This window comes from Notamacropus eugenii, chromosome 2, assembly GCF_028372415.1.
Source record: "Notamacropus eugenii isolate mMacEug1 chromosome 2, mMacEug1.pri_v2, whole genome shotgun sequence".
Taxonomy (NCBI): Eukaryota; Metazoa; Chordata; class Mammalia; order Diprotodontia; family Macropodidae; genus Notamacropus; species Notamacropus eugenii.
The window spans coordinates 404,567,131-404,583,495 of NC_092873.1; the positions used below are offsets into that span (position 1 = coordinate 404,567,131).

At 34.7% G+C, this 16,365-nt stretch overlaps 1 protein-coding gene across 14 annotated transcripts in view; it reads right to left on the reverse strand.

Moving 5' to 3' along the window:
* Positions 1–16,365, reverse strand: part of AKT3 (AKT serine/threonine kinase 3) — a 428,671-nt gene that overhangs the window by 202,377 nt on the left and 209,929 nt on the right. For 7 of the 14 annotated variants that reach the window (XM_072647619.1, XM_072647620.1, XM_072647616.1 and 4 more), the window contains one exon: positions 3,413–3,538. Coding sequence is in view for 8 of the 14 variants with exons in the window: in XM_072647609.1 (XP_072503710.1) it covers positions 3,413–3,538 (126 nt within the window). In the remaining 6 variants the exon portion in view is untranslated. Of the gene's footprint in view, positions 1–625; positions 766–3,412; positions 3,539–16,365 lie in introns of all 14 variants that reach the window. The other 7 variants (XM_072647610.1, XM_072647612.1, XM_072647611.1 and 4 more) reach the window with 2 other exon arrangements.

Genomic DNA, 16,365 nt, shown 5'->3' on the forward strand with positions numbered 1-16,365 from the left:
CTTAGTTAAGTTAGTAGTAATTCTGAGTCCTTGAGTGTGGGTAACAGAGTACCCTTACTCAGCCCCTCACACATTTATTCAGCACACGCTTACGTACGTGTTTCAGTTGGGCCTGACTCTTTAGGATCCTATTTGAAGTTTTGTTGGCAAAGATGCTGGAATTGTTTGCCGTTTCCTTCTCCAATTCATTTTACAGATGAGAAAACCAAGGCAAACTGGGTTAAGTGTCTTACTGAGGTTCAGATAGCCAGTAGGTGTCTGAGGCCAGATTTGAACTGAAAAAAGATGAGTCTTCCTGATGCCATGTCTGACACTCTATCCACTGAACCACTTAGTTGCCCACATATGTACTTATGGAGTCATTATTTAGCCCCTGTGGAAGAAAAGTACAGTCCATCCACAGAGGTCTCCAGGGGGACAAAGATTTTGTATTATTCCTCTGATAGGACTCTGAGAGAGGGAGAAGCTTCGCAAAGTGTGCTAGGAATGCTAAGTTGGTGGCAGTACAGGGGAGAACTCTGGTATCAAATTAGATTGATTACATGTATGGGGTTTATGACCTCTTAGTTACTTTACTACAGATGATCTTGATTCAATGAAAAATTGTTGACTATGTCAAAAGTACCATTGTGTTGGCTTTGATGTTCTGAAGCTGTTCTGGTCATCACTAGCAACTCACACTGGGAGAAGAAATCTGCGACTGTACCAGAGGGGTCATCATCTGGGCTGTAGCTTCTTGGTGCTGCTCTGGTTCATCTTCACCACCTGGCATTAGGAGACCCACTATGAGCTACAAAGATTTGGCATCACCCTCCACATGGATTATTATTGTGATTTGATAACTGATCCTTCCAAGGGAAGGAAGAAAACCCTATGATCTCTGGCTTTGGTCACATTTTTTTCTTCTTTTTTTCCCTTTCTCATTATGTTGATTATTGGGAAGCAGGAAGCATAAATTGTGTACATGTATGTGTTAGCGGGTGTGAGTGTGGTTTTTTCTTCTCAAAATCCATAAAATTTTATTTTGCTCTTTAAACATAAAATCCATCTCTCTACTTCTCATAAAATGAATATCTGAAATACTATATTCAAGTATCCAAAAAATAGAATAAAATCATTTCTAAGAATAGCAATAAGACACAGCATGGGAAAAGACATTTTAAAAAAAAGTCTCTTGTACAATGGAGTCATTTCATCTTTCATTAATTTAACTGAATTATTAAAGTATTTATTATACATCATTTTCCATTAAAGTCTAAATCCAAGAAAAATCATATAGAATACTTAGATTAGCTTCCATTTCGTGGTAATAACATGTCTAAAAACTGAAGAATTAGTTTACAAAGAGAAGCTGAATTCACACGACTTTACTAAAGTCAGCTGAGCCAACTACTTCCCCAACATATCAGTTATAGAAAGACTTACAGATGTAGGCTAATATTTATTTCATGGATGGGTTGACTGTCAGTCACTAAAAAGGATTTCTCCCCAAGAGTGCAGTATTTTATTTCAGATCCTGCCAGTGGAAGTGTTGTAACAGATGTTGGCAGACTATGACATACAGTATGTCTTTAAAACTTGTTCGGGTGTGAAATTTCATAAGGTCAAAAAAATGTTGCATTTTGATCAAAGGATAAAGGAGCTCTGCCTTACTAAATTTTTATAAATTGTTTCAAGCAAACCAATTGCAAGTGTCATTAAGATATAGAGACTAAGGCAATATATTCAGGTTAAATATATTAAAGGAATATAGATCTAAAGCTTCACAGGATCTTAAAAGGGTCATTTAATGTAACCCTCTAATTTTGCAGATAAGGAAATTGAGACCTTGAGAGACTAGGTGACTTCTTTGGTCAAACAAATAACATGGCAAAACTAGAATTCACATTCAAGTCCTTTGATTCTAAGCATTGTCTTTCCACTATCCCATGAAAGTATTTCTTAGATGTATGAATTATTAACAAATAACTATTGATCTGGGAAAAATAAAGATCATTAAAAAGAACAAATAATATTTTAATGACCTATCAGGGACAGGAAGTACTTCTGAGAAGTTCACATTTTTGGAACAGAGGCATATTACAGTATAAGGAGCACCGAACTGGGAGTCAGGAAACCAGGCTTTACTTTGGTCTCTACTCTTTTTATCTGAGTACCCTGAGGCAAGTTCCTTTATGTTAATGGACCTTGGTTTCCTCATCTGAAAAGTGATGATGTGGACTCTATAGGTGATCTCTAAAGTCCCTCTAGCTGTAATATTTTTATGATTCTAAGACTGAATAAAACAGGTCTTGGAAATTTTTGATAAGAGAGAAAGATGTCATTTTTTAAAATGCTGCATCCATCTGGCATCAATGTTTTTTAAAAAAAGATTTAAATACACAGTGAGATCCTAATAATACACTTAGAAAGTTTTTGAAAAAAGTCAACTAACTACATCATACAAGATATTTAATGAATCCATGATTCATTAGCATTTCCTTGGCTTTATATCACAGAGATCTCCAATTTAATCTATAGAGAATAACAACAACAACAACAACAACGTAACAACTGGAACAAAATAGAAAAAGGGGGCTTTTATATACAGACACTGGTTTCTACGTTGTTGTCTTGTTCCACTGTCGAGAGAGTTCTCATTTCTTTCCCAAATGTAGCTAATACATAGAAATACATTACTGATGTCAATAAGGATGATCTTGCAAAGCTTATTTCTTTATAACTCACTAAATACACCCTTTAGCCTTTAAACATTTTTAATTTAAAAAAAATTAACACAAGATGAGTGCAAATATGCTTCATTATTATATAAGTACAGAGAGACTCTGAATGACTCTGAATGATTAATCAATAAATTCAAGCAGCCTGAAGAGCTGATTGCTTGATTATCTGAGCGAATAATCCCTTAGCTTGGTTTTGTGTCATTTTACAATCTGGTCCACATTTTCTAAATATTTTTAAATTATAAGTAATTTAAGAGATAATGATTAGGAAATTAAAACCGGAATGAATATATGAAATTTCTACGGCAATTAGTTTTCTAATTTAAAATGTTTCTCCTATTATAGTCAGTGAAAAAGTATGTGAAACTATGAATTTGTTGAGATAAAATTTAAAAAATTTTAACATCTAAGTTCAGAAGTCTTTGATCCCACTTATGTTAGGTACATCTGAAGTACATATTTAAAGATTTTCCAACTATAAGATTCAAATTAATATGAAAATTTACTTCAGAATATATCAAGTCATATTCATTTAGACTACCAACAGTGATAAGGAAATTTTATGCTGCTATAAAACCCAAACCAAATATTTCATATTACCATTATATATTATGAGGCATTCAATGTATAAGGTCATACAAATAACAAAAATATAATAAGGATGAGTATAAAAATGCAATGTAACTTACTTGCCACTGAAAAGTTGTTAAGGGGATAAGGTAAATCCACATCTTGAGGTTTCTCCTTATATCCTATGAATGAGCCATCTGTCTTCAAAAGGAAGTATCTTGGCCTCCAGTTTTTTATATATTCTCCTACATGAGGAAAGCACACATGTTAATGCTGAAGAAATGAACAGCGGCTTTTATGTGAAAAATAAATTATGGTATACTGTATGTCCTACAACACTGGACTCTAAAAATCTAGTTGGCCAATTTCCTTATTAACTTAGCTCACAAAATATATGAACCTACAATAAAGATTCAATAAAAACCCAAATATGTTTTGTTTTAAATCATTTCACACTTTGATGATTCATTTGCACCATTATTTGTACATTATTTGTACAGAGAATCATTCATCTGAGTACACATTTTGTTCAGTTTTTCATTTTATCACATGGTTGTTAGAACATATTTTCAACACATTAAGATAAGTACTCATAATTTATCTACACAGTATCAATTTATTTTGATGCAAAACACATCACAACAGAAATGTCTAATAATATCTTTTTTTCCATCTATGACTAACAAATTGTGTCATTTTCTTAAAAGGGCAAAAGAAAAAGAGTATTTTCTCTATGAGATGACGCCAAAATAATTTCTTTTCAATCACACTATGTTATTGTACACATAGAAATTCCATTTTCTATAATACTACAAAAAGAAATAGTGACACTCAAGCAAAATTGATTTTAAACAGTATAATTTATTTTGAGACACATATTTCTCACCATAAAAGGTCCAAAACAATATCCTTGTAAATAGAATGATCTTCACCCACCCCTGAATAAAAAAATAAAACAGACACCAAGCAACTAATTGACAAGCTAAGTGACTAATATGAGATGTCCTAAGTCCTATTTAATAAACATGCTCCATACCTCTATACAAACTTGATTCTTGACAATAGTCTAATATAGTCCTGGACAATATGTACCCTTAATTTCAACTGCTTGTTATATGTCTGATTCAGATGTGCCACTATTAACCTAAAAGTCAAGTTCCTTGTCTTCCTTCAAAAACTACCTACCTCCTTCTGACTTTGCTAATAACACCATAATCCTCTCGGTTACCTAGGCTTAAAACTAAAGAATGCTCTGAAGCTTCCTCCAGAATGAATCAACTACCAATTCCTGATAATTCTTCCTTCAAAATGTCTCTCTAATCCAGGAGTTGGCAAACTATAGCCAGATCCATTGGGGGGTGGGGAGGACAGTGAGAGCAGTACATGGCTTGTGAGCTAATAATTTTTTTTTTACATTTTTTAATGCAGTAAAACTTTATTTTAAAAATGTAAAAATCATTCTTAGCTAATGCTGCAGAACAACAGACGGCAGGCTGCATCTGGCACCTCAGACCATATTTTGCCAACTTTTCCATTCTCACTACCACAACTCTAGTTCAGGCATCATGATGTCACAAGAAGGCTACTAAGATAGTCTGTATGGCTGTGTGCTTTGATTTCCATATTCCAACTTATCCTATACATCCCTCACAGAAAAATCTTCCTAAAGTGTAACTTCTGTTGGCATCATCACTTTAACATTTAAGACCGTCAATGAATGCACATTTTCTTCAAAATAAAGCACAAGCTCCTCAATCTATCATTCAAGATTTCTATAATCTGGGCCAAGTGATATAATGCATAGAATGTTGGGTTTAAACACAAGAAGACCCACATTCAAATCCTGCCAAAATCACTGGCTGTATGATTTTGGGCAAATAAGTGAACCTCTGCCTCAATTTCCTCATCTGTAAAATAAGGGGGATGAACATGATTTCTCTTTGGATCCATTAATTCTTATTTTTCCATAAGGATACTATTTCCAAGAACTATTTTGAGAATAAAAGAAGCTAATATAAGTAAAGCACCTTGCAAACCTTAAAAGAACTATATACTAACCGTTATCATTGTGACAGTGGCTATAGTTGTTACTGACCCACATATACTCTATCCCTCAGCCAAAATGAACAGTTACCCACTCAAAACCAGTCCTCTGCTTCTCTGGAATGCCCTGTTCTCCCCATGTCCCTACATTTTTCTAACATCATTTCCACTGTAGCAATTGCACTAAACCTAAATAGACAGCTACATGATACACTTGACTGAGAACTGTACCTAGAGTTAGGAAGACTATAATTCATATATGACATTAGACACTAGCTCAGAGGTTGCCAAGGTGGGTGATACTGCTCCCTGTGGGGGTACTGGAATGATCCAGGAAGGGTGGTAGTAGCCTCAGGTGCAATTGAGGGATGTTGAATAAAAATAGTGGGATGGTAGAAGCATATGGAAAGAAGGGAAGATAAGAAAATTTTGAAAAAAAAATTCATACATGTTTCATCGAGTTAAAGTTATAGTGGAAGTTACAACTAATCAGTGGTCAAGTCCACTGACAGGTTTTAAGAAGCAAGTGTTGGCAGGCAAGTAAGTCACACGTTGTCAGAAGTTCAGCATTTACTAGCAGGAATATGTGCATGTAAAGACTTGTAATAAAATGTTATATGGTTACAAGATGTAATATTGCATCATCAAAATTTCAATGCAGGGAAAAAAGCTACAAATTTATAACAAATTATTAAATTTAAAATGCATCATTTCAAAATGATGCAAATTTAAAAAAATTTAAAGGGTTAAAGAAAACAGATTTTCAGGGGGGGCACTGGATAATTTTTTTTAAAACGGGACAGTAGGCCAAATAAGTTTGGGAACCTCTGTACTAGCTCCATGACTCTGGAGAAGTGACTTCTGTCTGCCATAGTTTCCTCATCTATACTTTTGAGAAAATAGCACCTCTCTTCCAGGGTAGTTGTTAAGATAAAGAGAGGCAATATTTGTGAAGTATTTTGCAAACTTTAAAACAACAAATAGATAAAATATAAATGTAAAACATAATTCATTCTTCAAAGTCCAGCTAAAATGACACCTCTTCGATGAAGCACCCTCTCAAGATTCCACCTAAAAGTGATCTTTCCTTTCTCCGAATTGCTACACTTTCTATCAATCACTCTGTACTTACCTCATACTGACTTCTATCATCCTTAATCAAAGAAAGATCTTTTTTTCCCTAACAGAGCCTCAGAATTTCAAAACTGAAAGGAATCTCCACAGTCATCTAGTCTACACTTGAATAAGAATACCCTCTTATAATGTCCCCAACAAGCCTCAATCAGCCTTTGGTTAAAGATTTTTCCTGAGGACAAACCAACTATCTCCCGACCATCCATTTCACTTTCATGTAACTATGTGAAAGAGGGATTATGGAGGGAAAAAAAAGAAAAAAGACTACAACTAGGGAAATAAATTAAGAGGCTATTAGGCAAGGCAAATAGTGATGAAGAATCAAAACAGGGTAGTGATTATACCAGGGAAAAGAAGGGGTTGGCTATGAGAAACATGAAGGTGGAAGGAGGGAGAATTAAGAGTCAAAAATCGATTCAAGGTTTTGAACCTGAGCGACTGGAAGAATGGTGGTACCCTCAACAGAAGTAGAAAAGTTCGGTATAGGGGTCAGTCTAATGGGGTAAGATTAGTTCTAATGGGGAAATGTTGAATTTGAGATGCCTATGGGACAACAGAGGACTTTTAGTGATTTGGGACTGAAGTGAAAAGAAATGTGAGGAAAGATATTAAGATTGTATACATACATACATACATACATACATACATATATATATATATATATATATATATATATATTTGGGAGTCAATCTTAAACATACATTTGGGAGTCAGACTCAGAGAGATTACAAGAGATTACCCATGCAAACTGATCAGATCATTAAAAGATGGTAGAGAAAGAAGAAATGAGGGTCTAAGATTGCTCATGAAAAGGGGACAGTATACAGATGATAATTCCAGAAAGGAGACTGAGAGGGAGTAGTCAGACAGCTATAGAGTGACAGCAATTTCATAAGAGGGAGAGAGAATGGACAGGGTGGGGGTGGGAGGGTGAGAAATAGGGGATGGGAAGGGAGAGTATCAAAAGTATCAGGAGCTACCAGGAGGTCAAGAAGGATAAAGACTAAGAAAAGGCTATCCAATCTGCTGATTATATGATTAATATTCTTCCCTTCCCCAATCACCATGAAGAATGAAAAAATAAGTGAAGATATAAGGAAATAAAAAAGAAAACATCCTATATCTTAAGGCATATCGAAAACCTCCCAAGATTCAGGCATGGAAGGCCTATTATCTAAATCTGATTTCTAGATCTCTAGTAATAGGGACACAAGATTGGAAGAATTAACTTGATAGTGTTTCAATTTTTTTTGGCTAATGATCCTTAATATCTCAAAGCATCACCAAAGAGATGCATTTTGCTGAACATGTATAGCCTATACCAAGTTGTTTACTGTCTGAAGGGGGTATGTGAGGGAAAAAGACAGAAAATTTGGAACTCAAAAACAATTTTAAAGGAATGTTGGGGCAGCTAAGTGGCACAGTGGATACAGCACCAGCCCTGGAGTCAGAAGGATGTTGAGTTCCAAATTTGGTCTCAGAAACTTACTAGCTGTGTGACGCTGGCTAGTCATTTAACTCTGATTGTCTCCAGAAAACAAAAGAAAACGAATGTTAAAAATTATCTTTACATGTAACTCGGGGAAAAATAAAATACTATTTCTTAAAAACTAAACCTTATGATCCTGAAAAAAAGAAATGCATATATAAAACAATAATTTAAAATCCACACATATGTAATCATTAGACTTATTAATTACCAGTTAATAATTTGCCAAACATCCCCAGAGATGAATGAATTAGACTTTTCTTTTAATTAACTCTAAAAATCACTGTAATTACCTATCATATTCACAAGGAACTCATGGTACTCTGATAATGAATTTGAAAGTTAAGTAATAATATTTGCTATTTCCCTAAAATACTTGGATTTCATAAGCTGTTGCATAGTAATTCCAGTTTAGTACAACAAATGCTACCATAAATACTAGGTAGTTTAATTTGGGGGGGAGGGGAATGCTACTGAGACCATCAGTGGCACAAGAAGCCAGTCACTTATTTTAAATAATACTAAATGTACTGACTTCAAGAAATATATTTTATATTGAATAAAATTTAAAAATTAAAATTTATAACAATCTTCCTTGAGAATTTTAAATCCTTGGATGCAAGAAACAACACAAATTCAAAACACTATCACATTAGTAAAATTAAAATATTTTATCTACTCAGTAGGCTGATTGCTCAATTGGTTGTTCCAGAACTCTCAAAAACTACCTTAATAGAACAATCTTAAAACAAACTTCCAAGACATCATGAACATGATTTTTTATAAAGGCAGGAATTAGCAAAAGCTACAGTTCATATCTCAATAAAAGAAATGGCAGTGCTTGTGTGTGTGTGTGTGTGTGTGTGTGTGTGTGTGTGTGTATTTTTCCAAATAAACCTTACTGGAAAATAACTTGTGATTGTTATTTCAACTTATTCCTCTTTGTAAAACTCTGCAATCTGGCATGAGACCTCATCATCCAACTGAAACTAACCAGGCCTAAACTCTTCTGATTCTACTTTGTAACATCACTCATGGATATCGCCTCTGACTGCCATGACATTGGTCAAGACCTTCATCACCTCACTCTGGACAATAATGACAGCCTTCTGGTTGACCTCCCTCAGTTCTCTCTCTATTCCAGTTCATCCTATACTCAGATGTCATACTGCTCTTCCTAAGTACAGGTCTAACCAAAGCCCTATCATCTCCAAGATCAAATATATAAGATCCTGTTTGACAATCAAAACCCATCATAACCCTCCCCTTTCTCCAGTCTTCTTACTATACATTCTATTCCCACACTCAAGTCATCATACTCTGAGAACTACAGACACGGGCCTCTTTGTTGTTGCTCACACAAAACATTCCAATACCCAACTCCAAGCATTTTCACTGTCTGCTCCCCACGCCTAGAATACTCCCTCCTCATCTCCAATTCCTGGCCTCCTGAGTCAACTCTTCATACCCACAATGCTCTCTCCTCTTTCCTTATCAAGACTCAGCTGAGAGGAAGTCAAGATGACTGAGTACAGGATAAGACCCAGTTGAGCTCTCCCAATATTCCTTTCCAAACAACTTTAAAATAATGCCACAAATTTTATTTGTGACAACCAAAAAAAATTAAAAGGTCAGGGTAAGACAAACTGGGGGGGGTGGGGAGTGGCAAAGAGAGATCCATGACACCAGGGTTGGGACAGGCCCACAGCACCAGGGCTGGGCAGAAGAGGCAGCAACAACAGTGGCTTTGGGAGCTCTCAGCCCCAAGTGATAAAGGGGTTAGATGACTGCTCAGAAACAGATTACAGGGGACCCTCTGCTGGCACTGATTAGCAACTCTATTGTCTATAAGCAGTTCTTGGTTGCACTTCCATGGTGGAGAGGAGCACTTATGATAGGTCAAATAGGGGTTCTAGTCTCAGTTGCAAGGCAGAAAGGAGTACTAGTGCTTATGGCTTCAGCAGAGCAAGGGACCTGGTCACTGTCCCAGGGCCGATAGGAATGTTACTGCTTGCAGCTAGAGTGGAGCCAGAGGCCCCCTTCCTAGGAAAAGACCAGAACACAGACTGGAAGAGGAGTGACATAGAAAATGAGAAAACAATAAAACAATAACTTGACCAAAAAAAGCTATTACAGTGGCAGAGAAGAGCAAGACAAAGTCAAAAAACAACAGTGTGAAAATAGCTACAAAGCCTTAACACTAATTGGTCCAAGGCCAAACAAGAATTCCTAAAAGAATTAAAGAAAGTGATGAGAGGTAGAGAAAAAATTAAGAAGAGAGTGATACAAGAAGACTATGGAAAGAGAATTAACAGCTTGTAAAAGGCATAAAAAAAATATTAAGGAGAAGAACTCCTTAAAAATCAGTTGGACTAATGTTAAAAGAGGTACAAAAATTCACTGAAGAAAAGAACTACTTAAAAAGCAAAAAAGAACAAATGAAAAAGGTAAAAAAATAACTGAAGAAAATGATGTTAAAAGCAGAATTGGCAAAACAGAAAAGGAGATACAAAGGTCACTCAAGAAAATAATTCTTTAAAAATTAGAATGAGGGAAATGGAAGATAATGACTCCATGAAATGCAAAGAAACAACAAAACAAAGTCAAAAGAATGAAAAAAATAGGGGGGGGGGGGGGAGACATGAAATACCTCAGTGGAAAAACAAGGGACCTGGAAAATAGATCCAGGAGAGAGAATTTAAGAATTATTTGACTACCTGAAAGCCATGATAAAAAAAAGAGCCTAGACATCATCTTTCAAGAAATTATTACGGAAAACTGCCCTGATATTGTAGATAAAGAAGGTAAAATAGAAATTGAAAGAATGCACCATTCTTCTTCTGAAAGAGATCCCCAAATGAAAACTACTAGAAATATTAAAGCCAAATTATTGTGGAGCCACATTCAGCTCCACAGATTAAGCAGCTTCCATTTATAGAAGCTAAGGAACGTGAATGTATATGCCTATATCAGATTGCATGCCATCTTGGGGAGGAATGAGGGGAGGAAGGGGGAAAAAATTTGGAACTCAAAAGTTTGTGGAACTAAACTTTGTAGACTAAAAATAAATACATAAATATTTTTTAAAAAGAAGCTAAGGGCTTGAAATATGATATTTTGAAAGTCAAAAGAACTGAGGTTACATCCAAGAATCACCTACTCATCAAAGCTGAACCTAATACTCCAGGGTGGGGGGAATGGATATTTAATGAAATAGAGTATTTTCAAGCATTCCTAACAGAAAGACCAGAATTAAATAGAATATATGGCATTCAAACATAAGACTCAAGGGAAGCATAAAAAGGTAAACATAAGAATAAGAGACTCAATAAGATTAGACTGTTTGCATTCCTATGTGGGAAGATTATATATGTAAGTAATTTTAAAACCTTTTACCATTCTTAGGGCAGTAAAGAGGAATCTATACAAAGAGAGGTCATGAATGTGATTTGATTATGCTGGGATGATCTCTCCACCCCGCTCCAAAAATGTAGAGGTAAGAAACGGACCCACTGGGAGATGCTGAGAGAGGTAGAATGGGGATCTCACATTAAAGAGGCACATACAGAAGAGCTTTTATAGTGGAGGTGGCTGCGGAGGAATGGTGGGCAATATTTGAATCTCACTCTTATTGGAATTGGTTCAAAAAGGGAAGAATACATAACACACAAACACAAAATACATAGAAATCTGTTACCCAGTAGCGAAATGGGAGAGTAAGGAGATAAGAAAACGGGAGGAAGGGAGGCGAGGTGGGGAGAGAGAAAGAGGAGGGAAAGAGGGAGGGAGGGAGAGAGAGAGAGAGAGAGAGAGAAAGAAGGCAGGGTTTGATCAAATGAAGGGCAGACTAAAGGAAGCAGTGGTCAGAATCAAAACTGACTTTTGAGAAGGGACAGGGTAAAAAGAGATTTAAGTAGTAATTGTAACTATGAATGTGAATGGAATGAGTTAACCTATAGCAATGGAGAGCAGAATAGATTATAAACCAGATTCCAACAATACGCTGTGCACAGGAGACATGTTTGGAACAGAAAGAGTTAAATTAAAATAAAGCACTGGAGCAAAATCTATTGTGCTTCAGTTGAAGTAAAAAAGGACAGGAGTCGCAATCATGATCTCAGACAAAGCAAAAAGCAAAAATAGACCTAATTAAAAGAGATAATTAGGGAAACTATATTTTACTAAAAGATACCACAGACAGAAATAATATCAAAAAATTTTATATCAAGTTTCTCTGATCAAGTCTTCACTTCTCAAATATATAGGGAACTGAATCAAATTTACAAAAGTAAAAGCCATTCCTTAATTGATAATCAAAGAGCATGAAGACGGTTTTCAGAAAAAATCAAAGCTATCCTAGTTATATGAAAAAATGCTCCAAATCACTGCTGATTAGGGAAATGCAAATTCAAACAACTTTGATATTTCACCTTACACCTATTAGCAATGACAAATGCTGGAGAGGTTGAAGAAAATAGATACACTAATAAACTGTTGGTAGAGTTGTTAACTGATCCAACCATTCTGGAGAACAATTTGGAACTATGCTCAAAGGGCTATGAAATTGTGCATATACTCTTTGATTCAGCAAAACCACTACTAGTTCTGTAGCCAAAAGAGATAAAAGAAAAAGGAAAAGGACCTATATGTATAAAAACATTTATAGCAGCTTTTTTTGTGGTGGTAAATAATTGGACATTGAAAGCATGCTCATCAACTAGGGAATGGATGAAGAAGCTGTGATGTATGATTTTGATTAATTAATATTATGAGATAAGAAATGCCAAGGACAGTGATTTCAGGGGGGAAAATGGCAAGAAACATAGGAAATCATGCTAAGTGAAGTGAAAAGAACCAGGTGATTGCTGTGCACAGTAAGAGAAATGTTGAATCTTGATCAACTGTAAAAGATTTGGTTATTCTAATCAATACCATGATCAGAGACAATTCCAAGTGACTTATGAAGAAAAAATATTATACACTTCCAGACAGAGTACTGATAAACTATGAGTGAAAATTGAAGTATAATATTTTTGCTTTATTTTTTTCAATATAGCTAATGTGGAAATGTTTCACATTTTTACATGTATAATTAATTGATATTTTGCTTGCCTTCTCAGTAAGTGGGGAAGCTATAAAAGGAGAGAATTTGGAACTCAAATTTTAATATGGAAAGAATGTTTAAAATACAGAATAAATTTTTTAGACTCCACCTTTTATGGGAGAATGCCCCATGATCTGTCTTCCTAGTTTTCTTCAAGACTCAGTTCAAACCTGCTCCCCACAAGATACCTTTCCTTATAAGATTAACTTCCATCTACTTGTATATACTTCATATGTGCCTAGATATTTTTCAGGTTTGTTTTTACCATTAGAATATGAGATCCCTAAGGGCATGGACTGTTTTTCTTTTCTTTAAATTTACTATTATTTAGTACATAGTCAAATACGCCTGACTTGGGAAAATAATTTAATCAATGCTTGTTGACTGATTTTTGACAAATGAATGCATAAATAATCCCACTATCATATTAATTTGTGCTTTCAACTTTTTTCCCCCTGTGATAAAAGCTCCTAAGCTCATTGATTTTATTTTTGTAGCCACCCTTCCCTTACAACATTCATGTTAGTTGTGAAACTAAGGACATGGCCAGAACGCACAAGTGTAGAGCACCAGAATTTAACTGCCTACTACATTTACAGCAGAGAATTTTTGGACACATGTGGAAGGGAGAGGTCCTTCTGATGTTTCACCAGGAAAAATTTAGAATATGATTTTTATACTAATATTTAACAATTATATTATCATCTACAGTCAATCAAAATGTAAAAGTACATAAACTTTGGGGATCTAGACCCATTTCCTCTGCTTCCACTACACCTTCTTACCATTAGAAAGTAATTTTCCGTAGGTGACCTTGTTTATTTTCTCTCTCAAATCTCAGACCCCCAATTTGAGGGTAAATTATATTTAGGTTACTTTCAAGTGGTCACCTCTGTCCTGAAGTGTGTAGGGAAGTCACTCTGCCTTAACAGCTATAATGACTATGTTTTCAGTACAACCACCCTTGGCATGTTCTTCAACAATACTGCTGACCCCTTGGTCTTGAAGCACTGCCGAAAAGAACTTTTACCAAGAGCCAATTCAGTCTCCACCCAGTAACTAAGAAATTTTCCGGTATAAGCAAATATAATACCATGTTGCAGGGATTATCTAGATATGGAAGGGGAAATCCTCATCACTCTATAAAATACTTCGATCACCTACAAGTGGCATAGTATCCCACTGGGGAATTTGTTATGTAAAACATAAAATGTGTAGAAGCATAAACTTTTTTATTTGTTAAATCCATTAGGCTGCTTGGGTTGAAACTGATGTGATTTCTTTGATAACCTCTTATTGTAAGTCATTTTAAAGGTTTCCTGTGGATGAGTAATTAATAAACTGGCTTTGAAATGAATTATTACAAGCTGCTATAAACAAATTCCTTTTCCAACAATGATGTAGTATTATAGAAAAGCATCAAGTAAGACCATAACAAACCATACAGTATGTCTCTTTTACAATAAAACACAACCCATGGTACCTAATTACATCCACCTTCCCAAAACAGTTGCCAAAAATTTATCTGGACTGACATGAAAGGCCCAAAGGTCTTTTAACAACTCTATATAGTTACACTGATTAAATATTGCACCACTTTCATTGGTTTCTTGCCTTTACAGAAAATCTCTTTGACATACCCAAGATTTTCATTAATTTCATGTTATGCCCTCAACACATCATCTTGGTTGTTCTCTCATGTCCCACTCTTCATGACCCCATTTGTAGCTTTCTTGGCAAAGATATTGGAGTGGTTTGTCATTTTCTTCTCCAGCTCATTTTACAGAAGAGGAAACTGATCCAAACAGGGTTAAGTGACTTGTCCAGTAGCACACAGCCAATAAGTATCTGAGGCTGGTCTTCCTGACTCCAGGTTCAACCCTCAATTCACTGCACCACCTAGCTTTCCCAGTAATCTAAAGAAAAGCATTAAGTTATGTTTCTAGTTTTTTCTGTTAAAGAATATTAATTCTGCCTATCAGACCTACTCTTTTAATAGAATTAATTTTCTAATGGCCATCTAATTTCAAATCATGTTTTGATTTTGTTTAATTTGTTAAATCAAAAACACAAAACAGACAGCATGCTGCAAGTCAATACCTTGTTAGGTGTTATAGTTCTTAAAATTAATATCACTATAAATGAAATGTTGCTTCAGGGGCTAGGAATTTATTACTGTGGACTAAAGTAGACAGCTTAAAAGTTTTAAAGAGTTTACAATGGCTAAGTAATATAGTTTGTCCATGGTCCAATACAATGCTAGTCACATTTTTATTCCATTTTAGAGCTTAACTATGTCCCATGATCTTGTCCTTAAAATGTCCACATCTAACTAAAGTACAAATTTACAGTAGTGCATGACAAGAAGGAAGGTGAAAGCTGACAACAGTCCCCTGTAGTAAAAAGGTAAAATAGTGACAATTCCTTGCTTTCTTAAATTTTCCATTTTCAAGGACCCAGTTAAAAGAGACAATTACACAAACTAATCCCCTGTACTAAAAACAAAAAGATAATAAAATCACACCCCTCTTAAAATTTAAACAATTCCATAAACAGATAAGTATGAATCCATATTATTATAAAGTACTATCATATATATTAATATCAAATCCTGATTATATAAAAGATAACTCATCAAAATTTTCAAGTAACATGTCTTACATTATAATTTTATCAAAATAGATAAATCATAAGAAAAATAATCATAAGAAAATAATATAGAGGATTTTGGGTCAGTAACCATGCACACTAATTTCTGTCTCTACAGTACAATGGAAATTAAGTGTTTAGGATAATTATTTGAAGCATTTTGAGATACTCAACAATCAATGAGAGACTGAATTTATGTTCAGTATGTTCTGATTTCCTGACAGGAAAGTGAACTAAATATTTTACAATCACTTTATAAAAGGAAAGGTACAAACAAAAAAGGTTTTTCTTATTAACCAATCATCTGCATAATACATACAGGAAAAAAATGCAGTACTTGTAGACCTGGTTATAGTATAAGTAAAGTAATAGTACACTATATTCATGAAGGATGTTAAATAAATTATACTAAAGAAGACCCACAATACAATTGTTAAATATAAATTTAATTAAAATTATTTTATGAAAAATCTTTTTTCAAAATGTGAGAGGAAATATTCCCACTAATAATACAGCTTCATTTAATTACTGAAATATTAGAAACCTCAACATATGATATTATCCACCTAGAAAAAGAGATCCCAAAATATAAGCACATTGTGTTCCTTATAATGTCAACCCTAGGAAGCTAAAAAGTAGTTTTTTATTTCATA